The following is a 22623-nucleotide window of genomic DNA, read 5'->3' on the forward strand; positions in this document are numbered from 1 at the left end:
TTTTCTCTTACATTTGCAAGATGTCTCAATCTGATCCTGTCTCAGAATTCACTGTTGGATCCTTGCTGCCTGATAACAGTTCTGCCAAAGTTAAGTACATTTGTTGTAAACTTGTGGAGATTATACCTCCAGCTGTGGTTTGTAATAGTTGTCATGATAAACTTTTACATGCAGAAAATGTATCCATCAGTAGTAGTTCATTACCTGTTGTTGTTCCCTCAACATCTAATGCACAAGATATACCTGTAAATTTAAAAGAATTTATTTCTGATTCTATTCAGAAGGCTTTGTCTGCCATCCCGCCTTCTAATAAACGTAAAAGGTATTTTAAAACTTCTCAGAGTTGATGAAATTTCAAATGACCGGCAACATACTTTATTTATCCTTCTCTGATGAGGATCTATCTGATTCAGAAGATCCTGCCTCAGATATTGACACTGACAAATCCTCTTATTTATTTAAAATGGAGTATATTCGTTCATCTTCTTAGGCCTGCAATTTCTTTGGCTGATATTGCAGCTGCTTCAACTTTTTGGTTGGAGACTTTAGCGCAACAAGTATCGGATCATGATTTATCTAACATTGTTAAGTTGATTCAACATGCTAATAATTTCATTTGTGATGCCATTTTTGATATCATCAAAATTGATGTTAGATATATGTCTTTAGCTATTTTAGCTTGAAGAGCTTTGTGGCTTAAATCTTGGAATGCTGATATGACTTCTAAGTCCAGATTGCTATCTCTTTCTTTCCAAGGTAATAATTTATTTGGTTCTCAGTTGGATTTAATAATTTCAACTGTCACTGGGGGGAAGGGAGTTTTTTTTTGCCTCAGGATAAAAAACCTAAGGGTAAATCTAAAGCTTCTAACTGTTTTCGTTCCTTTCGACATAATAAGGAACAGAAATCTAATTCTTCCCCAAAGGAATCTGTTTCCAATTGGAAGCCTTCCTCAAATTGGAATAAATCCAAGCCATTTAAGAGATCAAAGCCAGTCCCCAAGTCCGCATGAAGGTGTGGCCCTCATTCCAGCTCAGCTGGTAGGGGGCAGATTAAAATTTTTCAAAGATGTTTGGATCAATTCGGTCCAAAATCATTGGATTTAGAGTATTGTCTCTCAGGGGTACAGAATAGGATTCAGAGTAATACTGCCTGTGAGAAGATTTTTTCTCTCACGCATTCCAGCGAACCCAGTAAAGGCTCAGGCTTTCCTGAAGTGTGTTTCAGACTTGGAGTTATCAGGGGTAATCATTCCAGTTCCGTTTCTGGAACAGGGTCTGGGGTTTTATTCAAATCTATTCATTGTCCCAAAGAAAGAAAATTCTTTCAAGATGGTGACTATAAGGACTATTCTGCCTTTTGTTCAGCAAGGGCATTATATTTCCACAATAGACTTACAGGATGCATATCTTCATATTCCGATTCATCCGGATCATTATCAGTTCCTGAGATTCTCTTTTCTAGAAAAGCATTACCAATTTGTCGCTCTTCCTTTTGGCCTAGCGACAGCTCCAAGAATCTTTTCAAAGGTTCTCGGTGCCCTACTCTCTGTAATCAGAGAGCAGGATATTGCGGTGTTTCCTTATTTGGACGATATCTTGGTACTCGCTCAGTCTTTACGTTCTGCAGAATCTCACACCAATCAACTAGTGTTGTTTCTTCAAAGACATGGTTGGAGGATGAATTTACCAACAAGTTCTGTGTTTCCTCAGACAAAGGTAACCTTTATAGCTTCCCAGATAGATTCAGTGTCCTTGATTTTGTCTCTAACAGACAAGAGATGTTTGAAATTGGTTGCAGCCTGTCGGAACCTTCAGTCTCAGTCATTCCCTTCAGTAGCTATGTGCATGGAAGTTTTAGGTCTCATGACTGCAGCATTGGACGCGATCCCCTTTGTTCGTTTTCATATGAGACCTCTCCAGCTTTGTATGCTGAACCAATGGTGCAGGGATTATGCAAGGATATCACAATTAATATCCTTAAATCCCAATGTTCGACTTTCTCTGACTTGGTGGTTAGATCACTATCGTATAATTCTAGGGGCCTCTTTCGTTCGTCCAACCTGGACTGTGATCACAACATATGAGAGTCTTTCAGGTTGGGGAGCTGTTTGGGGATCTCTGACAGCACAAGGGGTTTGGAAATCTCAAGAGGCGAGATTACCAATCAATATTTTGGAACTCCGTGCAATTCTCAGGGCTCTTCAGTTTTGGCCTCTGCTAAAGAGAGAACCGTTCATTTGTTTTCAGACAGACAATATGACAACTGTGGCATATGTCAATCATCAGGGTGGGACTCACAGTCCTCAAGCTATGAAAGAAGTATCTTGGATACTTGTTTGGGCGGAATCCAGCTCCTGTCTAATTTCTGCGGTTCATATCCCAGGTATAGACAATTGGGAAGCGTATTATCTCAGTCGTGAGACTTTACATCCGGGAGAATGGTCTCTCCACCCAGATGTGTTTTCTAGAATTGTTCAGATGTGGGGGCTTCCAGAAATATATCAGATGGCATCTACTATAAACAAAAAACTCCCCAGGTACCTGTCCAGGTCCAGGGATCCTCAGGTGGAAGCAGTGGATGCGTTGATACTTCCGTGGTGTTATCAACCTGCTTATATTTTCCCGCCTCTAGTTCTTCTTCCACGAGTAATCTACAAAATAATCATGGAGCAATCATTTGTGCTGCTGGTGGCTCCAGCATGGTCTCACAGGTTTTGGTATGCGGATCTTGTTCGGATGTCCAGTTGCCAACCTTGGCCACTTCCATTAAGGCCAGATCTTCTATCTCAAGGTCTGTTTTTCCATCAGGATCTCAAATCATTAAATTTGAAGGTATGGAAATTAAACGCTTAGTGCTTAGTCATAGCGGTTTCTCTGACTCAGTGTTTAATACTATATTGCAGGCTCGTAAATCTGTTTCTAGAAAGATTTATTATCGAGTTTGGAAGACTTACATTTCATGGTGTTCTTCTCATAAATTCTTCAGGATGGTTTGGATAAAGGTTTGTCTGCAAGTTCCTTGAAAGGACAAATCTCTGCTCTTTCTGTTTTATTCCACAGGAAAATTGCTAAACCTCCTGATATTCATTGTTTTGTACAGGCTTTGGTTCGTATCAAGTCATTAAATCAATCTCTCCTCCTTGGAGTCTTAATTTGGTTTTGAAGGCTTTACATGCTCCTCCATTTAAGCCTATGCATTCTTTGGACATTAAACTACTTTCTTGGAAAGTGTTGTTCCTTTTGGCCTTCTCTTCTGCTAGAAGAGTTTCTGAATTATCTGCTCTTTCTTGTGAATCTCCTTTTATGATTTTTCATCAGGATAAGGCAGTTTTGCGGACTTCATTTAAATTCTTACCTAAGGTTGTGAATTCTAACAACATTAATAGAGAAATTGTTGTCCCTTCTTTGTGTCCTAATCCTAAGAATTCTTTGGAGAAATCTTTACATTCTTTTGATGTGGTGAAAGCTCTGAAATATTATGTTGAAGCCACTAAAGATTTCAGGAAGACTTCTAGTCTATATTTTATCTTTTCTGGTTCCAGGAAAGGTCAGAAGGCTTCTGCCGTTTCTTTGGCATCGTGGTTAAAGCTTTTGATTCATCAAGCTTATTTGGAGTCGGGTAAAGCCCCGGCTCAGAGAATTACAGCTCATTCTACTAGATCAGTTTACACTTCTTGGGCTTTTAAGAATGAAGCTTCAGTTGATCAGATTTGCAAAGCAGCAACTTGGTCTTCTTTGCATACTTTTACTACATTTTACCATTTTGATGTATTTGCTTCTTCAGAAGCAGTTTTTGGTAGGAAAGTTCTTCAGGCAGCTGTTTCAGTTTGATTCTTCTGCTTATGATTTAAGTTTTTCTTTTTCTTTTTTGAGAATAAACTTATATTTGGGTTGTGGATTATTTTTTTTCAGCGAAATGACTGTTTTTATTTTGTCCCTTCATTTCTTTCATATTAGCAAGAGTCCATGAGGCCCACCCTTTTTTTGGTGGTTATGATTTTTTTGTATAAAGCACAATTATTTCCATATTTCTTTGTTGATGCTTATTACTCCTTTCTTTTTCACCCCACTTCTTGGCTATTCGTTAAACTGAATTGTGGGTGTGGTGAGGGGTGTATTTATAGGCATTTTGAGGTTTGGGAAACTTTACCCCTCCTGGTAGGATTGTATATCCCATACGTCACTAGCTCATGGACTTTTGCCAATATGAAAGAAATGAATTTATCAGGTAAGTTCTTACATAAATTATGTTTTTTATTGGGAACCACGCAGAGGTTGGAATAGAATCCTTGACCCTGTTCCACTAGAGGAACTGGGACAATCATTCCCAGAGAAGCTAGATCCTTTACGCAGTTGAAGAAAGCCTCTGTCTTTACCTGGTTTACAGATAACCTTGACAGGAGTAATTTGCCCCTGGCGGGACAAGATTTGAATCCTATCCTGTATCCCTGGATGACGACTTCAACTGCCCAAGGATCTGGGACGACGCGGATCCAAGCCTGCTGAAAGAAGGAAAGCCTGCCCCCTACTTGATCCGAAACAGGATCGAGGGCGGCCCTTCATGCTGACTTAGACTCAGAGGAAGGTTTCTTGGATTGTTTCCCCTTATTCCAAGGATGACTAGAACTCCATGAAGTCCTGGATTGCTCCGTCTTGGAAGAGGAGGAGGAAGGCTTTTGTCCTTTTGAAGTTGCGAAAGGAACGAAAATTAGAATTCTGGCGACCTTTAGGTCTACCCTTCTTGTCCTGATGTACAAGGCAAAGAATGACTGGGGGTTATAGTAATGATACTTACTGTGATTGTGTGATTGTTCATAGTAAACTTCCTTAAAGGGACAGTCTACTCCAGAATTTTTGTTTAAAAAGATAGCTAATCTCTTTATTACCCATTCGCCAGTTTTGCATAACCAACACGATTATATTAATATATTTTTTACTTCTGTGATTAACTTGCATCTAAGCCTCTGCAGACTGCCCCCTTATTTCAGTTGTATTGGCAGACTTGCATTTAGCCAATCAGTGCTGACTCATAAATAACTCCATGGGAGTGAGCACAATGTTATCTATAAGGCACACATGATCTAGTGCTGTCTAGCTGGGAAAAGCTGTCAAAAGGCACTGAGATAAGAGGCGTCCTTCAAGGGCTTAGAAATTAGGATACCTAGGTTTAGCTTTCAACAAAGAATACTAAGAGAACAAAGCAAATTTGATGATAAAAGTAAAATGGAAAGTTATTTTAAAAGTGCATGTTCTTTTTGAATCATGAGTTTAATTTTGATTAGACTGTCCCTTTTAATCTGAGGAGGGAAATAAAGTGATTGTGCCTGCACATGCCAGATGTCCGGACCTTTGCAAGTCCCAGGTCTAGCATCCTGATTTGATATTTAAACTCCCTTTACAGTGAGATGTGGCTATTGAGAAAAAAATTTGAGGTAAAATATCTTGCTTAATTAAGAGATGTTCAGGTGATAGTTTGTAGTCAGCTTTTTACAGAAATGCTTTATCACTTTCAAGTGATATGGCATTTGGGTGTCATGCCCCTTTAACACTGATAAATTAGAATATAGTTGCAAGCAGCCAAGTCGTAATATAAAGCTATACAGCAAGTTTTACAGTTGTAACATAAGCAATTGCAAAGAAATTTGCAACTGTGCAGTGCGAATTTTGACTGCAATATTGTCTTTGAGGGTTATGACTGTGTAATCATGTGTCTATTACACTGTAATATTGTTAAATATTGTAAAACTAATGCATAAAGTGCAAATTACGCAATTAAACTGCGATAAAAAGGCGAATGGCTCATAGCGGCCATGTTAATTATGGAAAATTCGCAGGTTGAACAAACTTGGTAGAGGACCTTCAGAGAAGAAGATGTTTGAAGATTTTCGCAAAATTCAAGATGGCTGCTACATCATGTGACTGAGGCACTTCTCTTGAGCAATAGCAACTCTAGGTCATAGCAGCACTGAGCACAGCAAGTTTCTAAGTTGAAACATAAACAGTTCCAGAGCTTAAGATTTTTAAGCGTTGGTCGAAATTAGTTGCAAAATGCAATATGGCGGCCAGACGATGTGACCTATGAGTTCAATGTTGCATGAGATGTAGCAGAGCAATAGGCTGTAGCAGCTTATCTGTTTTCAAGAGCTTTGCATTAGCAGTTCAATAGTTATGAGCAAAAGAAAAATCTTGGCGGAATAATAATAATAATCCTGACAATAACAATAGGTTGTCTAGCAACTATGTTGCTTGGCCACCTGATAATAATCCTGACAATAACAATAGGTTGTCCAGCAACTACGTTGCTTGGCCACCTAAATATTCATATTGATAACCAACATTCTGTAATCAGTAGGAAACTTTTACCAAAAGGTGTCATACATGTTATTTTAGCAATGGTAATTTATTTTCCCTAAGAATGATCTTGCATCGAATGATATATTTCTTTGCTCTAGTTCTAGATACTCAGAAGCTATTGCCCTAGAAATGTTATAATTTAATTGTTGTCTGTTAATCCTTGTATTCTACAGGTGATGAACACTCTGGATTGCTGCAGTCTGGAATGATTAGCTGCTATGTAATGTACCTGACATTTTCATCCTTGGCAAGCAAGCCAGTAGAAACAAGTATGTTTATGTACTTATTGCTTATGCACTTGCCTGCAATTGAAAGACTGAAGGAGTAGCATAGCCATCATTAGTTAATTTTAAAGTATCGTGCACTTAGGAGCACGTGGTTTAATGAAAATAAATAATTTTTTTCCATTAAAAACAAGCAATTTGATGTCTAGTTTATCTTGTTGATTTATATCACATTTAAGGCTTTATGGGGCTTTAGCAATCCGTATTACAGCATTCAGTTATTTAAAAAGTGATGCTGTACAGTTAAACACTTAATACAATCTTACTGGGAAAAATAATAAAAGGTGTAAGAGCATTCTGAATTGTTCCAAATTCCATCCGGTATGGGCGTGTGGAAAAAAGAGGTAAGGAGTATGGGGCGCAAATTAATGCTAAAACCTATAAAAAAACGATTGAATGTATATATAAGTAGTGTTGGTTTGAAATGTGTACCCCTTGGGCGGAAAAACATTTGGTTACAAATTTCACTAGGACTCAGAAGTTACTAGAACAAATATTTTATTTAATATTAATAAATAGATTAATGCAAATTAATAAAATATATATAAAAAGATCATATATCTGTGTGACTCTAGAGGGTGTTATTTTGGGATCACTTGGTGTTCCTAGGGAGAATAAAATGTATAAAAATGATAAATAACAATAAAGTTTACTAATATATGTATTACACCTAGTACATTGAAACACCTAGTGTAATATAAGATAGGTCAAACTTATTATTTAATAAATACAGGATTTTGATTAGTAAATACCCATGTTTACACAAGAGCAATACAATTGATTACCCTATGAGCAATATAATTGGCTAATGCAATTGATTGCAGGTATGTTAGACTTGATTGGCTGTATATAGAAAAAGAGATATATATGTAGATAAAAAGTTAAATAAAAAGCCAATGGATTAATGCCAATACATTCCTTGTGGTCAGTATAGTTAAAAATAGTTAAAAATACATCCAAAAGTCAATGGTGCAGTCGGCCGACTGTATAAGGAAAAAGATTTCTTATATACAAGAGGTTCCTATGAGCAAGCGTTGTAAGTTTTATTCTACTCTCTGTAGATTTTGTGTGTAGAAAAAAGAGATTTCTTGGTAGTGAGCAAGATTGTAGATATTTCTATGTGATGCCAGAGCTCTACGGACTAAGAGATGCAAAACAGTAAGTAGCGCTGAGTTGTTAAAGTTTTAACTTACTGTCTCTTCGCCGATTCTGGAGCCTGGTTGTAGGTCCGGGTGATGATCCTCGGCTCAACTGATGTAAAGGTGATGTGCTTCCAAATATCCTGGACAGTTGTAGACTGTGTTTCTCCTTATGTCGCTGTATTTGTGCAAAAGTGTGGAGATATGCACTTCTCTGGATGCCGGTTTTTAAGTATATTCTTGCTTTTCAAGTGCTTCAGTCCGCTGGCGGATAGTAACAAAGTTGATGACTTTAGCTGTCAGTTCTTTCAGGATTCCAAAAGATGCTCAGTAGATTTCAGAACTGAGAGTTTGAGAGTTTAGTTGCAGTCATTCGCTACGCGTTTCGGCCTTAAACACTGGCCTTTTTCAAGCTGTACTACTGCTGGGGTTGTTGGTGGGCTTTTTATTCCCTTTCTCAAGCCGTTTCTAAACGGTCAGGCAATAAAACAATTAGATCATTTGAATAATTGATGAATTGGTTCTATACAAAAAATGGGTTGTTTGTGTCAGTGTCCTTATTTTATCACATATATAAATGCTTAACAGGTTTTGCCGCTATCATAAAAATGCTTTTTGTATACAAAACAGTAACATTTCATAACATATATAGATTAACATTTTGACGTAGCAGTTTTGGCGTAACAACAATAATGTGTCTGTTTGTTACGGAAAACTAACAGAGTGTATGACAGAAGTTTAGCAAATGATACTGATATCTAAAAGCATGCATATCTGTGTATGGTAAAAAGAAAGACAGCGCCTCATAGTGCAAGTAGGTTCCAACAATAATGGATCACACTGAGCAAATAGCAGATGGTAATATACTCACAAGGTTTATTGGCACCTTTGTTGAAAGAGGTGCAAAAAGGCAGACTAACGTTTAAATCAGCAGTCAGTACACTGGAGCCAACTGGATTCAGCTTTCCTGGGTGGGCCGCTGTGGACTCTCCTCTTTTAGACAGGAGCAGAATACTCTGGTGTTATGTTGAGATCAATTGAAAATGTAGTAAGTCAGTTAGATTGTGCAATCACAACTTGATTGGAAACAGGACAAGTTGAACTTGCAAAAAGTTTGTGCTAGATTCTACGTTGATATGCGCTCCGCAGCAAGTTGGGAAGCAAGTTGAGAAGTTTTCCTCTCAGCGTGCAGTGAATGTCAGAGGGATGTGAGGAGAGTATTGCCTATTTGAATTCAATGATCTCCTTCTACGGGGTCTATTTCATAGGTTCTCTGTTATCGGTCGTGGAGATTCATCTCTTACCTCCCTTTTCAGATCGACGATATACTCTTATATATATATATATACCATTACCTCTGCTGATTTTCGTTTCAGTACTGGTTTGGCTTTCTACAAACATGTAGATGAGTGTCCTGGGGTAAGTAAGTCTTATTTTCTGTGACACTCTAAAGCTATGGTTGGGCACTTTTTTTTATAAAGTTCTAAATATATGTATTCAAACATTTATTTGCCTTGACTCAGGATGTTCAACATTCCTTTTTTTCAGACAGTCAGTTTCATATTTGGGATAATGCATTTGAATCAATCATTTTTTCTTACCTTAAAAAATTTGACTTTTTCCCTGTGGGCTGTTAGGCTCGCGGGGGCTGAAAATGCTTCATTTTATTGCGTCATTCTTGGCGCGGACTTTTTTGGCGCAAAAAATCTTTTCTGTTTCCGGCGTCATACGTGTCGCCGGAAGTTGCGTCATTTTTTTGACGTTCTTTTGCGCCAAAAATGTCAGCGTTCCGGATATGGCGTCATTTTTGGCGCCAAAAGCATTTAGGCGCCAAATAATGTGGGCGTCTTATTTGGCGCTAAAAAAAAAAAAAAAAAAATATGGGCGTCGCTTTTGTCTCCACATTATTTAAGTCTCATTATTTATTGCTTCTGGTTGCTAGAAGCTTGTTCACTGGCATTTTTTCCCATTCCTGAAACTGTCATTTAAGGAATTTGTTCAATTTTGCTTTATATGTTGTTTTTTCTATTACATATTGCAAGATGTTCCACGTTGCAACTGAGTCAGAAGATACTTCAGGAAAATCACTGCCCGGTGCTGGAGCTACCAAGCTAAGTGTATCTGCTATAAATTTTTGGTATCTGTTTCTCCAGCTGTTGTTTGTATTGCATGTCATGACAAACTTATTAATGCAGATAAAATTTCCTTTAGTACTGTTACATTACCTGTTGCTGTTCCGTCAACATCTAATTTTCAGAGTGTTCCTGATAAACATAAGAGATTTTATTTTTTAAATCCATTAAGAAGGCTATGTCTGTTATTTCTCCTTCTAGTTTACATAAAAGTCTTTTAAAACTTCTCTTTTTTCAGATGAATTTTTAAATGAACATCATCATTCTGATACTGATAATGGTTCTTCTGGTTCAGAGGTTTCTGTCTCAGAGGTTGATGCTGATAAATCTTTGTATTTGTTCAAGATGGAATTTATTTGTTCTTTATTTAAAGAAGTATTAATTGCTTTAGAAATAGAGGATTCTGGTCCTCTTGATACTAAATCTAAACGTTTAAATAAGGTTTTAAATCTCCTGTAGTTATTCCAGAAGTGTTTAATCTCCCTGATGCTATTTCTGAAGTAATTTCCAGGGAATGGAATAATTTGGGTAATTCTTTTACTCCTTCTAAACGTTTAAGCAATTATATCCTGTGCCATCTGACAGATTAGAGTTTTTTGGGACAAAATCCCTAAGGTTATGGGGCTGTCTCTACTCCTGCTAAATGTACTACTATTCCTACGGCAGATAGTACTTCATTTAAGGATCCTTTAGATAGGAAAATTGAATCCTTTCTAAGAAAAGCTTACTTATGTTCAGGTAATCTTCTTAGACCTGCTATATTTTTAGCGGATGTTGCTGCAGCTTCAACTTTTTGGTTAGAAGCTTTAGCGCAACAAGTAACAGATCATAATTTTATAGCATTATTATTATTCTATAACATGCTAATAATTTTATTGGTGATACCATCTTTTTATATCATTAGAGTTGATGTCAGGTATATGTCTCTAGCTATTTTAGCTAGAAAAGCTTTATGGATTAAACTTGGAATGCTGATATGTCTTCTAAGTCAACTTTGCTTTCCCTTTCTTTCCAGGGTAATAAATTATTATCTCAACTGTTTCTGGAAGGAAGGGAACTTTTTTACCAAAGGATAAAAAAATCTAAGGTAAATTTAGGTCTAATAATCATTTTCGTTCTTTTCCTCACAACAAGGAACAAAAGCCTGATCCTTCATCCTCAGGAGCGGTATCAGTTTGGAAACTATTTCCAGTTTGGAATATATCCAAGCCTTATAGAAACCTATAGCCAGCTCCTAAGTACCCATGAAGGTGCGGCCCTTATTCCAGCTCAGCTGGTATGGGGCAGATTACGTTTTCTTCAAAGGAATTTGGATCAATTCCGTTCTCAATCTCTGGTTTCAGAACATTGTTTCAGAAAGGTACAGAATTGGCTTCAAATTAAGGCCTCCTGCTAAGAGATTTTTTTATTTCCCGTGTCCCAGTTAACACAGCAAAGGCTCAGCATTTCTGAAATGTGTTTCAGATCTAGAGTTGGCTGGAGTAATTATGCCAGTTCCAGTTCTGGAACAGGGGCTGGGGTTTTATTTTATCTCTTCATTGTACCAAAGAAGGTCAATTCCTTCAGACCAGTTCCGGATCTTTCAATATTGAATCGTTATGTAAGGATACCAACATTCAAGATGGTTACTGTAGGACTATCCTGCCTTTTGTTTAGCAAGGGCATTATATGTCTACAATAGATTTACAGGATGTGTATCTGCATATTCCGATTCATCCAGATCACTTTTAGTGTCTGAGATTCTCTTTTTAGACAAGCATTACCAGTTTTGTGGCTCTACCGTTTGGCCTAGCCTCAATTCCAAGAATTTTTTTCAAAGGTTCTCGGTGCCCTTCTTTCTGTAATCAGAGAACAGGGTTTTGGTATTTCCTTATTTGGACGATATCTTGGTACTTGCTCAGTCTTCTCATTTTCGAAGAATCTCATACGAATTGACTTGTGTTGTTTCTTCAAGTTCATGGTTGGAGGATCAATTTACCAATCAGTTCATTGATTCCTCAGACAAGGGTAACCTTTTTAGGTTTCTAGATAGATTCAGTATCTATGACTCTGTCCTTGTCAGACAAGAGAAGTTTAACATTGATATCAGCTTGTCAAAACCTTCAGTCACAATCATTCCCTTTGGTAGCCTTATGCATGGAAATTTTAGGTCTTAGGACTGCCGCATCAGATGCGATCTCCTTTGCTCGTTTTCACTTGCGACCTCTTCAGCTCTGTATGCTGAACCAATGGTGCAGGGATTATTCAAAGATATCTCAATTAATATCTTTAAACCGATTATACGACACTCTCTGACATGGTGGACAGATCACCATCGTTTAGTTCAGGGGGCTTCTTTGTTCTTCCGACCTGGGCTATAATCTCAACAGATGCAAGTCTTACAGGTTGGGGAGCTGTGTGGGGGTATCTGACGGCACAAGGGGTTTGGGAATCTCAGGAGGTGAGATTTCCGATCAATATTTTGGAACTCCGTGCAATTTTCAGAGCTCTTCAGTCTTGGCCTCTTCTGAAGAGAGAGTTGTTCATTTGTTTTCAGATAGACAATGTCGCAACTGTGGCATACATCAATCATCAAGGAGGGACTCACAGTCCTCTGGCTATGAAAGAAGTATCTCGAATTTTGGTTTGGGCGGAATCCAGCTCCTGTCTAATCTCTGCGGTTCATATCCCAGGTATGGACAATTGGAAAGCGGATTATCTCAGTCGCCAAACGTTGCACCTGGGCGAATGGTCTCTTCACCCAGAGGTATTTCCTCAGATTGTTCAAATGTGGGAACTCCCAGAAATAGATCTGATGGCTTCTCATCTAAACAAGAAACTTCCCTGGTATCTGTCCGGATCCCGGGATCCTCGGGCGGAGGCAGTGGATGCATTATCTCTTCCTTACAAGTGTCATCCTGCCTATATCTTTCCGCCTCTAGTTCTTCTTCCAAGGGTATTCTCCAATATTCTAAAGGAATGCTCGTTTGTCCTGCTGGTAGCTCCAGCATGGCCTCACAGGTTTTGGTATGCGGATCTTGTCCGGATGGCCTCTTGCCAGCTGTGGACTCTTCCGCTAAGACCAGTCTTTCTGTCTCAAGGTTCTTTTCTCCATCAGGATCTCAAAACCTTAATTTTAAGGTATGGAGTTTGAACGCTTGATTCTTGGTCAAAGAGGTTTCTCTGACTCTGTGATTGATACTATGTGACAGGCTCGTAAATCTGTATCTAGAGAGATATATTATAGAGTCTGGAAGACTTATATTTCTTAGTGTCTTTCTCATCTTTTTTCTTGGCATTCTTTTTGAATACCGAGAATTTTACATTTTCTTCAGGATGGTTTAGATAAAGGTTTGTCCGCAAGTTCCTTGAAAGACAAATCTCTGCTCTTTCTGTTCTTTTTCACAGAAGGATTGCTAATCTTCCTGATATTCATTGTTTTGTACAACCTTTGGTTCATATAAAACCTGTCATTAAGTCAATTTCTCCTCCTTGGAGTTTGAATTTGGTTCTGGGGGCTCTTCAAGCTCCTCCTTTTGAACTCATGCATTCTTTGGTCGTTATATTACTTTCTTGGAAAGTTTTGTTTCTTTTGGCCATCTCTTCTGCCAGAAGAGTCTCTGAATTATCTACTCTTTTTTGTGAGTCTCCTTTTCTGATTTTGCATCAGGATAAGGCGGTGCTGCGAACTTCTTTTGAATTTTTTACCTAAGGTTGTGAATTCTAACAACATTAGTAGAGAAATTGTGGTTCCTTCATTATGTCCTAATCCTATGAATTCTAAGGAGAAATCATTGCATTCTTTGGATGCTGTTAGAGCTTTGTAATATTATGTTGAAGCTACTAAGTCTTTCCGAAAGACTTCTAGTCTATTTGTCATCTTTTCCGGTTCTAGAAAAGGCCAGAAAGCTTCTGCCCTTTCTTTGGCATCTTGGTTGAAATCTTTATTTCATCATGCCTATGTTAAGTCGGGTAACACTCCGCCTCAAAGGATTACAGCTCATTCTACTAGGTCAGTTTCTACTTCCTGGGCGTTTAGGAATGAAGCTTCAGTTGATCAGATTTGCAAAGCAGCAACTTGGTCCTCTTTGCATACTTTTACTAAATTCTACCATTTTGATGTGTTTTCTTCTTCTGAAGCAGTTTTTGGTAGAAACGTACTTCAGGCAGTGGTTTCAGTTTGAATCTTCTGCTTATGTTTTTTCATTAAAATTTTATTCTGGGTGTGGATTATTTTCAGCAGGAATTGGCTGTCTTTATTTTATCCCTCCCTCTCTAGTGACTCTTGCGTGGAAAGATCCACATCTTGGGTAATCATTATCCCATACGTCACTAGCTCATGGACTCTTGCTAATTACATGAAAGAAAACATAATTTATGTAAGAACTTACCTGATAAATTCATTTCTTTCATATTAGCAAGAGTCCATGAGGCCCGCCCTTTTTTGTGGTGGTTTTGATTTTTTTGTATAAAGCACAATTATTCCAATTCCTTATTTTATATGCTTTCGCACTTTTTTCTTATCACCCCACTTCTTGGCTATTCGTTAAACTGAATTGTGGGTGTGGTGAGGGGTGTATTTATAGGCATTTTAAGGTTTGGGAAACTTTGCCCCTCCTGGTAGGAATGTATATCCCATACGTCACTAGCTCATGGACTCTTGCTAATATGAAAGAAATGAATTTATCAGGTAAGTTCTTACATAAATTATGTTATATATATATGTAGATACAATACTTTTCAGTGGATAAATATAGGTTCAAAAGATATATAAATATTTTGAACGTCAATATGATATGAGTCCAGAATGTTTATGAATCAGATAGTCTATGGACCCCAAGAAATTGGTTAAGGAATGTATAGTAAACAAATATATACAAAACTCCTAATAATAATGTGATATTACGAATTGGCTTGTTTTTATTCTTTTAGAAAACTGTTTAAATTGAAGTCTATATTAAGACCTTTTGGTTGTAGTGTTTGTAGTTGGAAAATCCATTTTGCTTCTGCTTGCAATAATGTATTTGAATGGTTTTCCCCCCTACAACTTTTTCTTATTTTTTTCTATGGCTGTGAAGTTGAAGAATTTTAGATTGCTATTGTTGCACAATCTGAAGTGCTTTGGGACGGGAAGTTCTAGGTTCCTTTTTTCCCCTGAGTTTTCAATAGATAAAATGTGTTCTCTTATTCTTTCACGTATAGTTCTTTCTGTTTCCCCTGTGTATTGGATGTTACACTTTTTACATTCTATAAGATAAATCACAATTTTGTCCATACACCTTATAGTGCTTTTAATTTTGTATTCTTGTTTGGTACTGTTAGAAGTGAAAGTGTGGGGGTTTTTTTTAATGTCTGCAGGCCTTGCATATATGACAGGGGTAAAATCCCTTCAAATCTGATCCTAGGACTCCTTTTTCTATGCCTTTATTTCTGGTGTTTTTCATTGAGGGGGCCAATCTATTTTTAAGTGTGTTGGCTCTTCTGTACACAAATCTTGGTTTTGTGGGTAAAAATGGGCCTATGTCTGGATCATAGCTGAGAATGTACCAATGTTTTTTGATTATTTTTTCAATGGCATATTTGTCTTCCCCATATTGGGTAATGAAAGGAATATTTATTTTATCACTCATTATGTTCTTGCATTCATTTTTCTTAATAGTGTGGTTTAGTATGTCAATTCTTTCAGTTTTTCTTTCCTCTTCTATATCTTTCTCTATTTTTGATACATCATATCCCCTTTCTATAAATTTCTGTTTAAATATCATACTTTGTTGTTCAAATGTTTCAGGGTCATTACAATTCCTTTTGAGTCTTAGAAATTGTCCCTTTGGAATGTTTTGTTTCCACTTCTTTAGGTGGAAGCTTTCCCAGTGTATGTAGTTATTTGCATCGACTTCCTTGAAGTATGTTTTTGTGTTTAGTTTATCTCCATTAATTGAAATTTCTAGGTCTAAATAGTTTATTTTCTCTTTGTTGTAGGTATATGTAAATGTGAGGTTTTTGTCATTATTGTTCATGTTTTGGATGCATTGTATCAGATCGTTTTCGTCCCCTGTCCATATAAAGAAAAGGTCCTCTATATATCTTTTATAAATTAAAAAATTTTCTTTAAATATGCTTTGGTTTATGAAAATGTTTTCCCATAGACCCATGAACAGGTTTGCGTAACTGGGGGCAAATTTGGTACCCATCGCAGTTCCGCAAACCTGTTCATAGAAGATACCATCATATAAAAAGTAGTTATGAATGAGTAAGGATGAAATTTATGCCGTCCAGAATGAATTCAATTTGGTTAAGTGGCATTTTTCCATCACTTGTCAGAAAATGTTTAACTCCGTTAATTCCATCTATGTGTTGTATGCAAGTATACAGTGATGATACATCACAAGTTACTAATAGGTAGTTTGGTTTCCATTGGATGTCTTCCAATATTTTCAGTAAACTGGTTGAGTCTCTTAGGTAGGAGTCTAATTTTTTTTACATGTTGTTGAAGGAATTTATCGATATACGCTGAGAGATTTGATGTGAGAGAGTTTATTCCCGAGATTATAGGACGGCCTGGGTGTTTCGTGATGTTTTTGTGTATTTTCGGGAGTGCATATATAATTGGAATTCTAGGGTAACTGGGGTATAGATAGTCATATTCTTTTTCAGTAATTATACCCACTATTTTTGCCTTTTCCAGGTGTTTTTTTAGGAAAATCTGATAAACTCTGGTTGGATTTGCAATCATCTTTTTGTATGTGCTAGTGTCGTTTAATAAATTAAATATCATATCATCATACTGAGTTTTATCTAAAATCACTTTCTCTGCTGGTTTTATGATAATTTCGTTATTCTTTTCAAGTTCAGTTATGAGTAGTTTCTGTTTTCTTGTGAGGTTTTGTTTATTATTTTTCTTATTTTCCAGATTGGTTATGTCTGCTGTAATTCATTTTTCAAAGGTGTCTATGTATTTGCCCTTTTCATTTTTAGGGTAAAAGTTGGATTTTCTTTTTAAATCCGTGTGAATGAAGCCTTTCATCTTTAAAGAAAGTTTTTATTTCTGTTGTGGTTGCATCATTAGTATTTGAATTAGAGTTACATGCTTTTTCGTCTAAATGTGATTTTTCAGCTGGATTTTTTATAAAATATTTCTTTAATGTTAGGTTACGAACAAATTTATGTGCATCTATGAATGTGTTAAATTTGTCAATAGATTGTGTTGGTGCAAAAGATAGTCCTTTGCTCAATGCTTGACTTTGTGAGACATCTAGCTGGAGTTTACTTAGATTATATATTCCTTGTGTATGTGTGGTTATTTCTTTCTTTTTATTTCTTAAAAGTGAGTTCTCTGTGGGTACTGGTATTCTCTTTGATCTCTTTGATCTACCTCCTCTGGTTCCCCTCTTTCTGAATGTCTTCTTTTTCTTCTCCCTGAGTTTTGGTGGGGGCCTAGCTCTAAAAAAGGGTGTGGATTTGGGGATATGTTTTGTGGTGTATTTCTTTTATTTTCATCATCTCTTTTCTGGTCTTGGGCATCGTATCTTATATGTGGTTCATATTTTTCTAGGGCTGAGAATCTATTGTAGCTATTATAGCTATTTGTAGGTTTATTATATGTATTTGGATGCCCTAGAAAAATATGAACCACATATAAGATACGATGCCCAAGACCAGAAAAGAGATGATGAAAATAAAAGAAATACACCACAAAACATCTCCCCAAATCCACAACCTTTTTTAGAGCTAGGCCCCCACCAAAACTCAGGGAGAAGAAAAAGAAGACATTCAGAAAGGGGAACCAGAGGAGGGAGATCAAAGAGATCAAAGAGAATACCAGTACCCACAGAAAACTCACTTTAAAGAAATAAAAAGAAAGAAATAACCACACATACACAAGGAATATATAATCTACGTAAACTCCAGCTAGATGTCTCATAAAGTCAAGTATTGAGCAAAGGACTATCTTTTGCACCAACACAATCTATTGACAAATTTAACACATTCATAAATGCACATAAATTTGTTCCTAACCTAACATTAAAGAAATATTTTATAAAAAATCCAGCTGAAAAATCACATTTAGACGAAAAAGCATGCAACCACAACAGAAATAAAAACTTTCAAAGATGAGAAAGGCTTCATTCACACGGATTTAAAAAGAAAATCCAACTTTTACCCTAAAAATTAAAAGTGCAAATACATAGACACCTTTGAAAAATTAATTACAGCAGACATAACCAATCTGGAAACTAAGAAAAATAATAAACGAAACCTCACAAGAAAACAGAAACGACTCATAACTGAACTGGAAAAGAATAATGAAATTATCATAAAACCAGCAGATAAAGGGGGGGGGGGATAGTGATTTTAGATAAAACTCAGTATGATGATATGATATTTCATTTATTAAACGACACTAGCACATACAAAAAGATGCTTGCAAATCCAACCAGAGTTTATCAGATTTTCCTAAAAAAAAACACCTGGAAAAGGCAAAAATAGTGGGTATAATTACAGAAAAAGTATATGACTGACTATACCCCAGTTACCCTAGAATTCAAATTGAATTCATTCTGGACGGCATAAATTTCATCCATACTCATAACTACTTTTTATATGATGGTATCTTCTATGAACAGGTTTGCGGAACTGCGATGGGCACCAAATTTGCCCCCAGTTACGCAAACCTGTTCATGGGTCTATGGGAAAACATTTTCATAACCCAAAGCATATTTAAAGAAAAGTTTTTAATTTATAAAAGATATATAGACGACCTTTTCTTTATATGGACAGGGGACGAAAACGATCTGATACAATGCATCCAAAACATGAACAATAATGGCAAAAACCTCACATTTACATATACCTACAACAAAGAGAAAATAAACTATTTAGACCTAGAAATTTCAACTAATGGAGATAAACTAAACACAAAAACATACTTCAAGGAAGTCGATGCAAATAACTACATACACTGGGAAAGCTGCCACCTAAAGAAGTGGAAACAAAACATTCCGAATGGACAATTTCTAAGACTCAAAAGGAATTGTAATGACCCTGAAACATTTGAACAACAAAGTATAATATTTAAACAAATTTATAGAAAGGGGATATGATGTATCAAAAATATAGAAATATATAGAAGAGGTAAGAAAAACTGAAAGAACTGACATACTAAACCACACTATTAAGAAAAATGAATGCAAGAACATAATGAGTGATAAAATAAATATTCCTTTCATTACCCAATATGGGGAAGACAAATATGCCATTGAAAAAATCATCAAAAAACATTGGTACATTCTCAGCTATGATCCAGACATAGGCCCATTTTTACCCACAAAACCAAGATTTGTGTACAGAAGAGCCAACACACTTAAAAATAGATTGGCCCCCTCAATGAAAAACACCAGAAATAAAGGCATAGAAAAAGGAGTCCTAGGATCAGATTTGAAGGGATTTTACCCCTGTCATATATGCAAGGCCTGCAGACATTAAAAAAAAAAAAAAACACACTTTCACTTCTAACAGTAACAAACAAGAATACAAAATCAAAAGCACTATAAGGTGTATGGACAAAAATGTGATTTATCTTATAGAATGTAAAAAGTGTAACATCCAATACACAGGGGAAACAGAACTATACGTGAAAGAATAAGAGAACACATTTTATCTATTGAAAACTCAGGGGAAAAAAGGAACCTAGAACTTCCCATCCCAAAGCACTTCAGATTGTGCAACAATAGCAATCTAAAATTCTTCAACTTCACAGCCATAGAAAAAATAAGAAAAAGTTGTAGGGGGGAAACCATTCAAATACATTATTGCAAGCAGAAGCAAAATGGATTTTCCAACTACAAACACTACAACCAAAAGGTCTTAATATAGACTTCAATTTAAACAGTTTTCTAAAAGAATAAAAACAAGCCAATTCGTAATATCACATTATTATTAGGAGTTATGTATATATTTGTTTACTATACATTCCTTAACCAATTTCTTGGGGTCCATGGACTATCTGATTCATACCCCATGACTCATAAACATTCTGGACTCATATCATATAGACGTTCAAAATATTTATATATCTTTTGAACCTATATTTATCCACTGAAGTATTGTATCTACATATATATATATATATATATATATTATATATTTTTTTCCATATTTTTTTAATCAAGTTTTTTAATCCACAGTTCCCAACCTTTAGATGTTTTAAAAGTCATATACATATGTGATATATTTTCAAATATATAGTAAATATATATTTTTAAGTTGTATTTATCACTAAACACTTTATATTAATTTTTTAATTTTTTAAAAAAAAAATCGAATTTTTTTAATTACTATGTGGGCTTTCTCCATTCATTCATAATTTTTTTTTATATTCATTTTCGATATTTATTTATTTTTTTGAGATATATATTATCCAATTGTTTTAAATATATATTATCAACTCTTCGATTCATATTGTTAAAAAAAAAAATGTTTTTTATAATCGTTCAACAAACAATCGAAGTCTCTAACGATCTCAAACCCCAAAGACGGACTTCAGTGTTCTGAAACTATTACCGGCGTGAGTAATAACCAAAATAAAAATAAATATTCAAAGATCATATTAGTATTTCTACTATATATTATAACCTATACTATTAGCACCAATATTTTTCGCACCCCGCTTCATAACCCTTTAAATACAAATTATGAACATTCCCATTGTTGCGTCCCAATGCTATTTTGTATCTCTTTCAAAACGATACAGAATTGTGTGTAAAAAAGCCACATACACAGATATGCATGCTTTTAGATATCAGTATCATTTGCTAAACTTCTGTCATACACTCTGTTAGTTTTCCGTAACAAACAGACACATTATTGTTGTTACGCCAAAACTGCTACGTCAAAATGTTAATCTATATATGTTATGAAATGTTACTGTTTTGTATACAAAAAGCTTTTTTATGATATCGGCAACACCTGTTAAGCATTTATATATGTGATAAAATAAGGACACTGACACAAACAACCCATTTTTTGTATAGAACCAATTCATCAATTATTCAAATGATGTAATTGTTTTATTGCCTGACCGTTTAGAAACGGCTTGAGAAAGGGAATAAAAAGCCTGCCAACAACCCCAGCAGTAGTACAGCTTGAAAAAGGCCAGTGTTTAAGGCCGAAACGCGTAGCGAATGACTGCAACTAAACTCTCAAACTCTCAGTTCTGGAATCTACTGAGCATCTTTTGGAATCCTGAAAGAACTGACAGCTAAAGTCATCAACTTTGTTACTATCCGCCAGCGGACTGAAGCACTTGAAAAGCAAGAATATACTTAAAAACCGGCATCCAAAGAAGTGCATATCTCCACACTTTTGCACAAATACAGCGACATAAGGAGATACACCGTCTACAACTGTCCAGGATATTTGGAAGCACGTCACCTTTACATCAGTTGAGCGGAGAATCATCACCCGGACCTACAACCAGGCTCCAGAATCGGCTAAGAAGACAGTAAGTTAAAACTTTAACAACTCACCGCTCCTTACTGTTTTGAATCTCTTAGTCCGTAGAGCTCTGGCATCACATAGAAATATCTACAATCTTGCTCACTACCAAGCAATCTCTTTTTTTCTACACACAAAATCTACCGAGAGTAGAATAAAACTTACAACGCTTGCTCATAGGAAACCTCTTGTATATAAGAAATCTTTTTCCTTATACAGTCGGCCGACTGCACCATTGACTTTTGGATGTATTTTTAACTATACTGACCACAAGGAATGTATTGGCATTAATCCATTTGCTTTTTATTTAACTTTTTATCTACATATATATATCTCTTTTTCTATATACAGCCAATCAAGTTTAACATACCTGCAATCAATTGCATTAGCCAATTATATTGCTCATAGGGTAATCAATTGTATTGCTCTTGTCTAAACATGGGTATTTATTAATCAAAATCCTGTATTTATTAAATAATAAGCTTGACCTTCTATCTTATATTACACTAGGTGTTTCAATGTACTAGGTGTAATACATATATTAGTAAACTTTATTGTTATTTATCATTTTTATACATTTTATTCTCCCTAGGGACACCAAGTGATCCCAAAATAACACCCTCTAGAGTCACACAGATATATGATCTTTTTATATATATTTATTTATTAATATTAAATAAAATATTTGTTCTAGTAACTTCTGAGTCCTAGTGAAATTTGTAACCAAAAGTTTTTCCGCCCAAGGGGTACACATTTCAAACCAACACTACTTATATATACATTCAATCGTTTTTTTATAGGTTTTAGCATTAATTTGCGCCCCATACTCCTTACCTCTTTTTTCCACATGCCCATACCAGATATTACTTGGGGATAATATCATAGGAGTTAAGGTTTACCAAAACTAGGCAGCGCAGAAAAGTTTTTGAAACACCCTTTCCTTCCAAATTCCATCCACAAGCAGTGAAAAGTATTAAAATTGTATATTCTCATAAATGCCTAAATTCACCTCTAAAGACTCGCATATTATTAAAGTGAATGTCAATTTTGATGCTAAATTGCCCGGTTTTTAAAAATTAAATTAAAAACAGGGGCACTTTAATTCATCAAAATTTACATTTCACTCCTGTTGAGAAAAGAAATGTACCTTTTAATCTTCACAGCAGCTCCAGCTTCCTCCGCCCGTCGCAAAGCCTCTTCCTGGGTCTAAAATGAGGAATCCGGCTTCCTCCAATCACAG

The 22623-nt window shown here is 35.9% G+C and overlaps 1 protein-coding gene across 1 annotated transcript in view; it reads left to right on the forward strand.

Annotated features, from left to right (window-relative positions):
- Window positions 1-22623, forward strand: part of SERINC5 (serine incorporator 5) — a 308689-nt gene that overhangs the window by 201471 nt on the left and 84595 nt on the right. Inside the window, exon 7 of the mRNA XM_053701356.1 lies at window positions 6530-6625. Within this exon, the coding sequence (XP_053557331.1) occupies window positions 6530-6625 (96 nt within the window). The remainder of the gene's footprint in view (window positions 1-6529; window positions 6626-22623) is intronic.

Source organism: Bombina bombina, chromosome 2 (assembly GCF_027579735.1).
Source record: "Bombina bombina isolate aBomBom1 chromosome 2, aBomBom1.pri, whole genome shotgun sequence".
Classification (NCBI taxonomy): domain Eukaryota; kingdom Metazoa; phylum Chordata; class Amphibia; order Anura; family Bombinatoridae; genus Bombina; species Bombina bombina.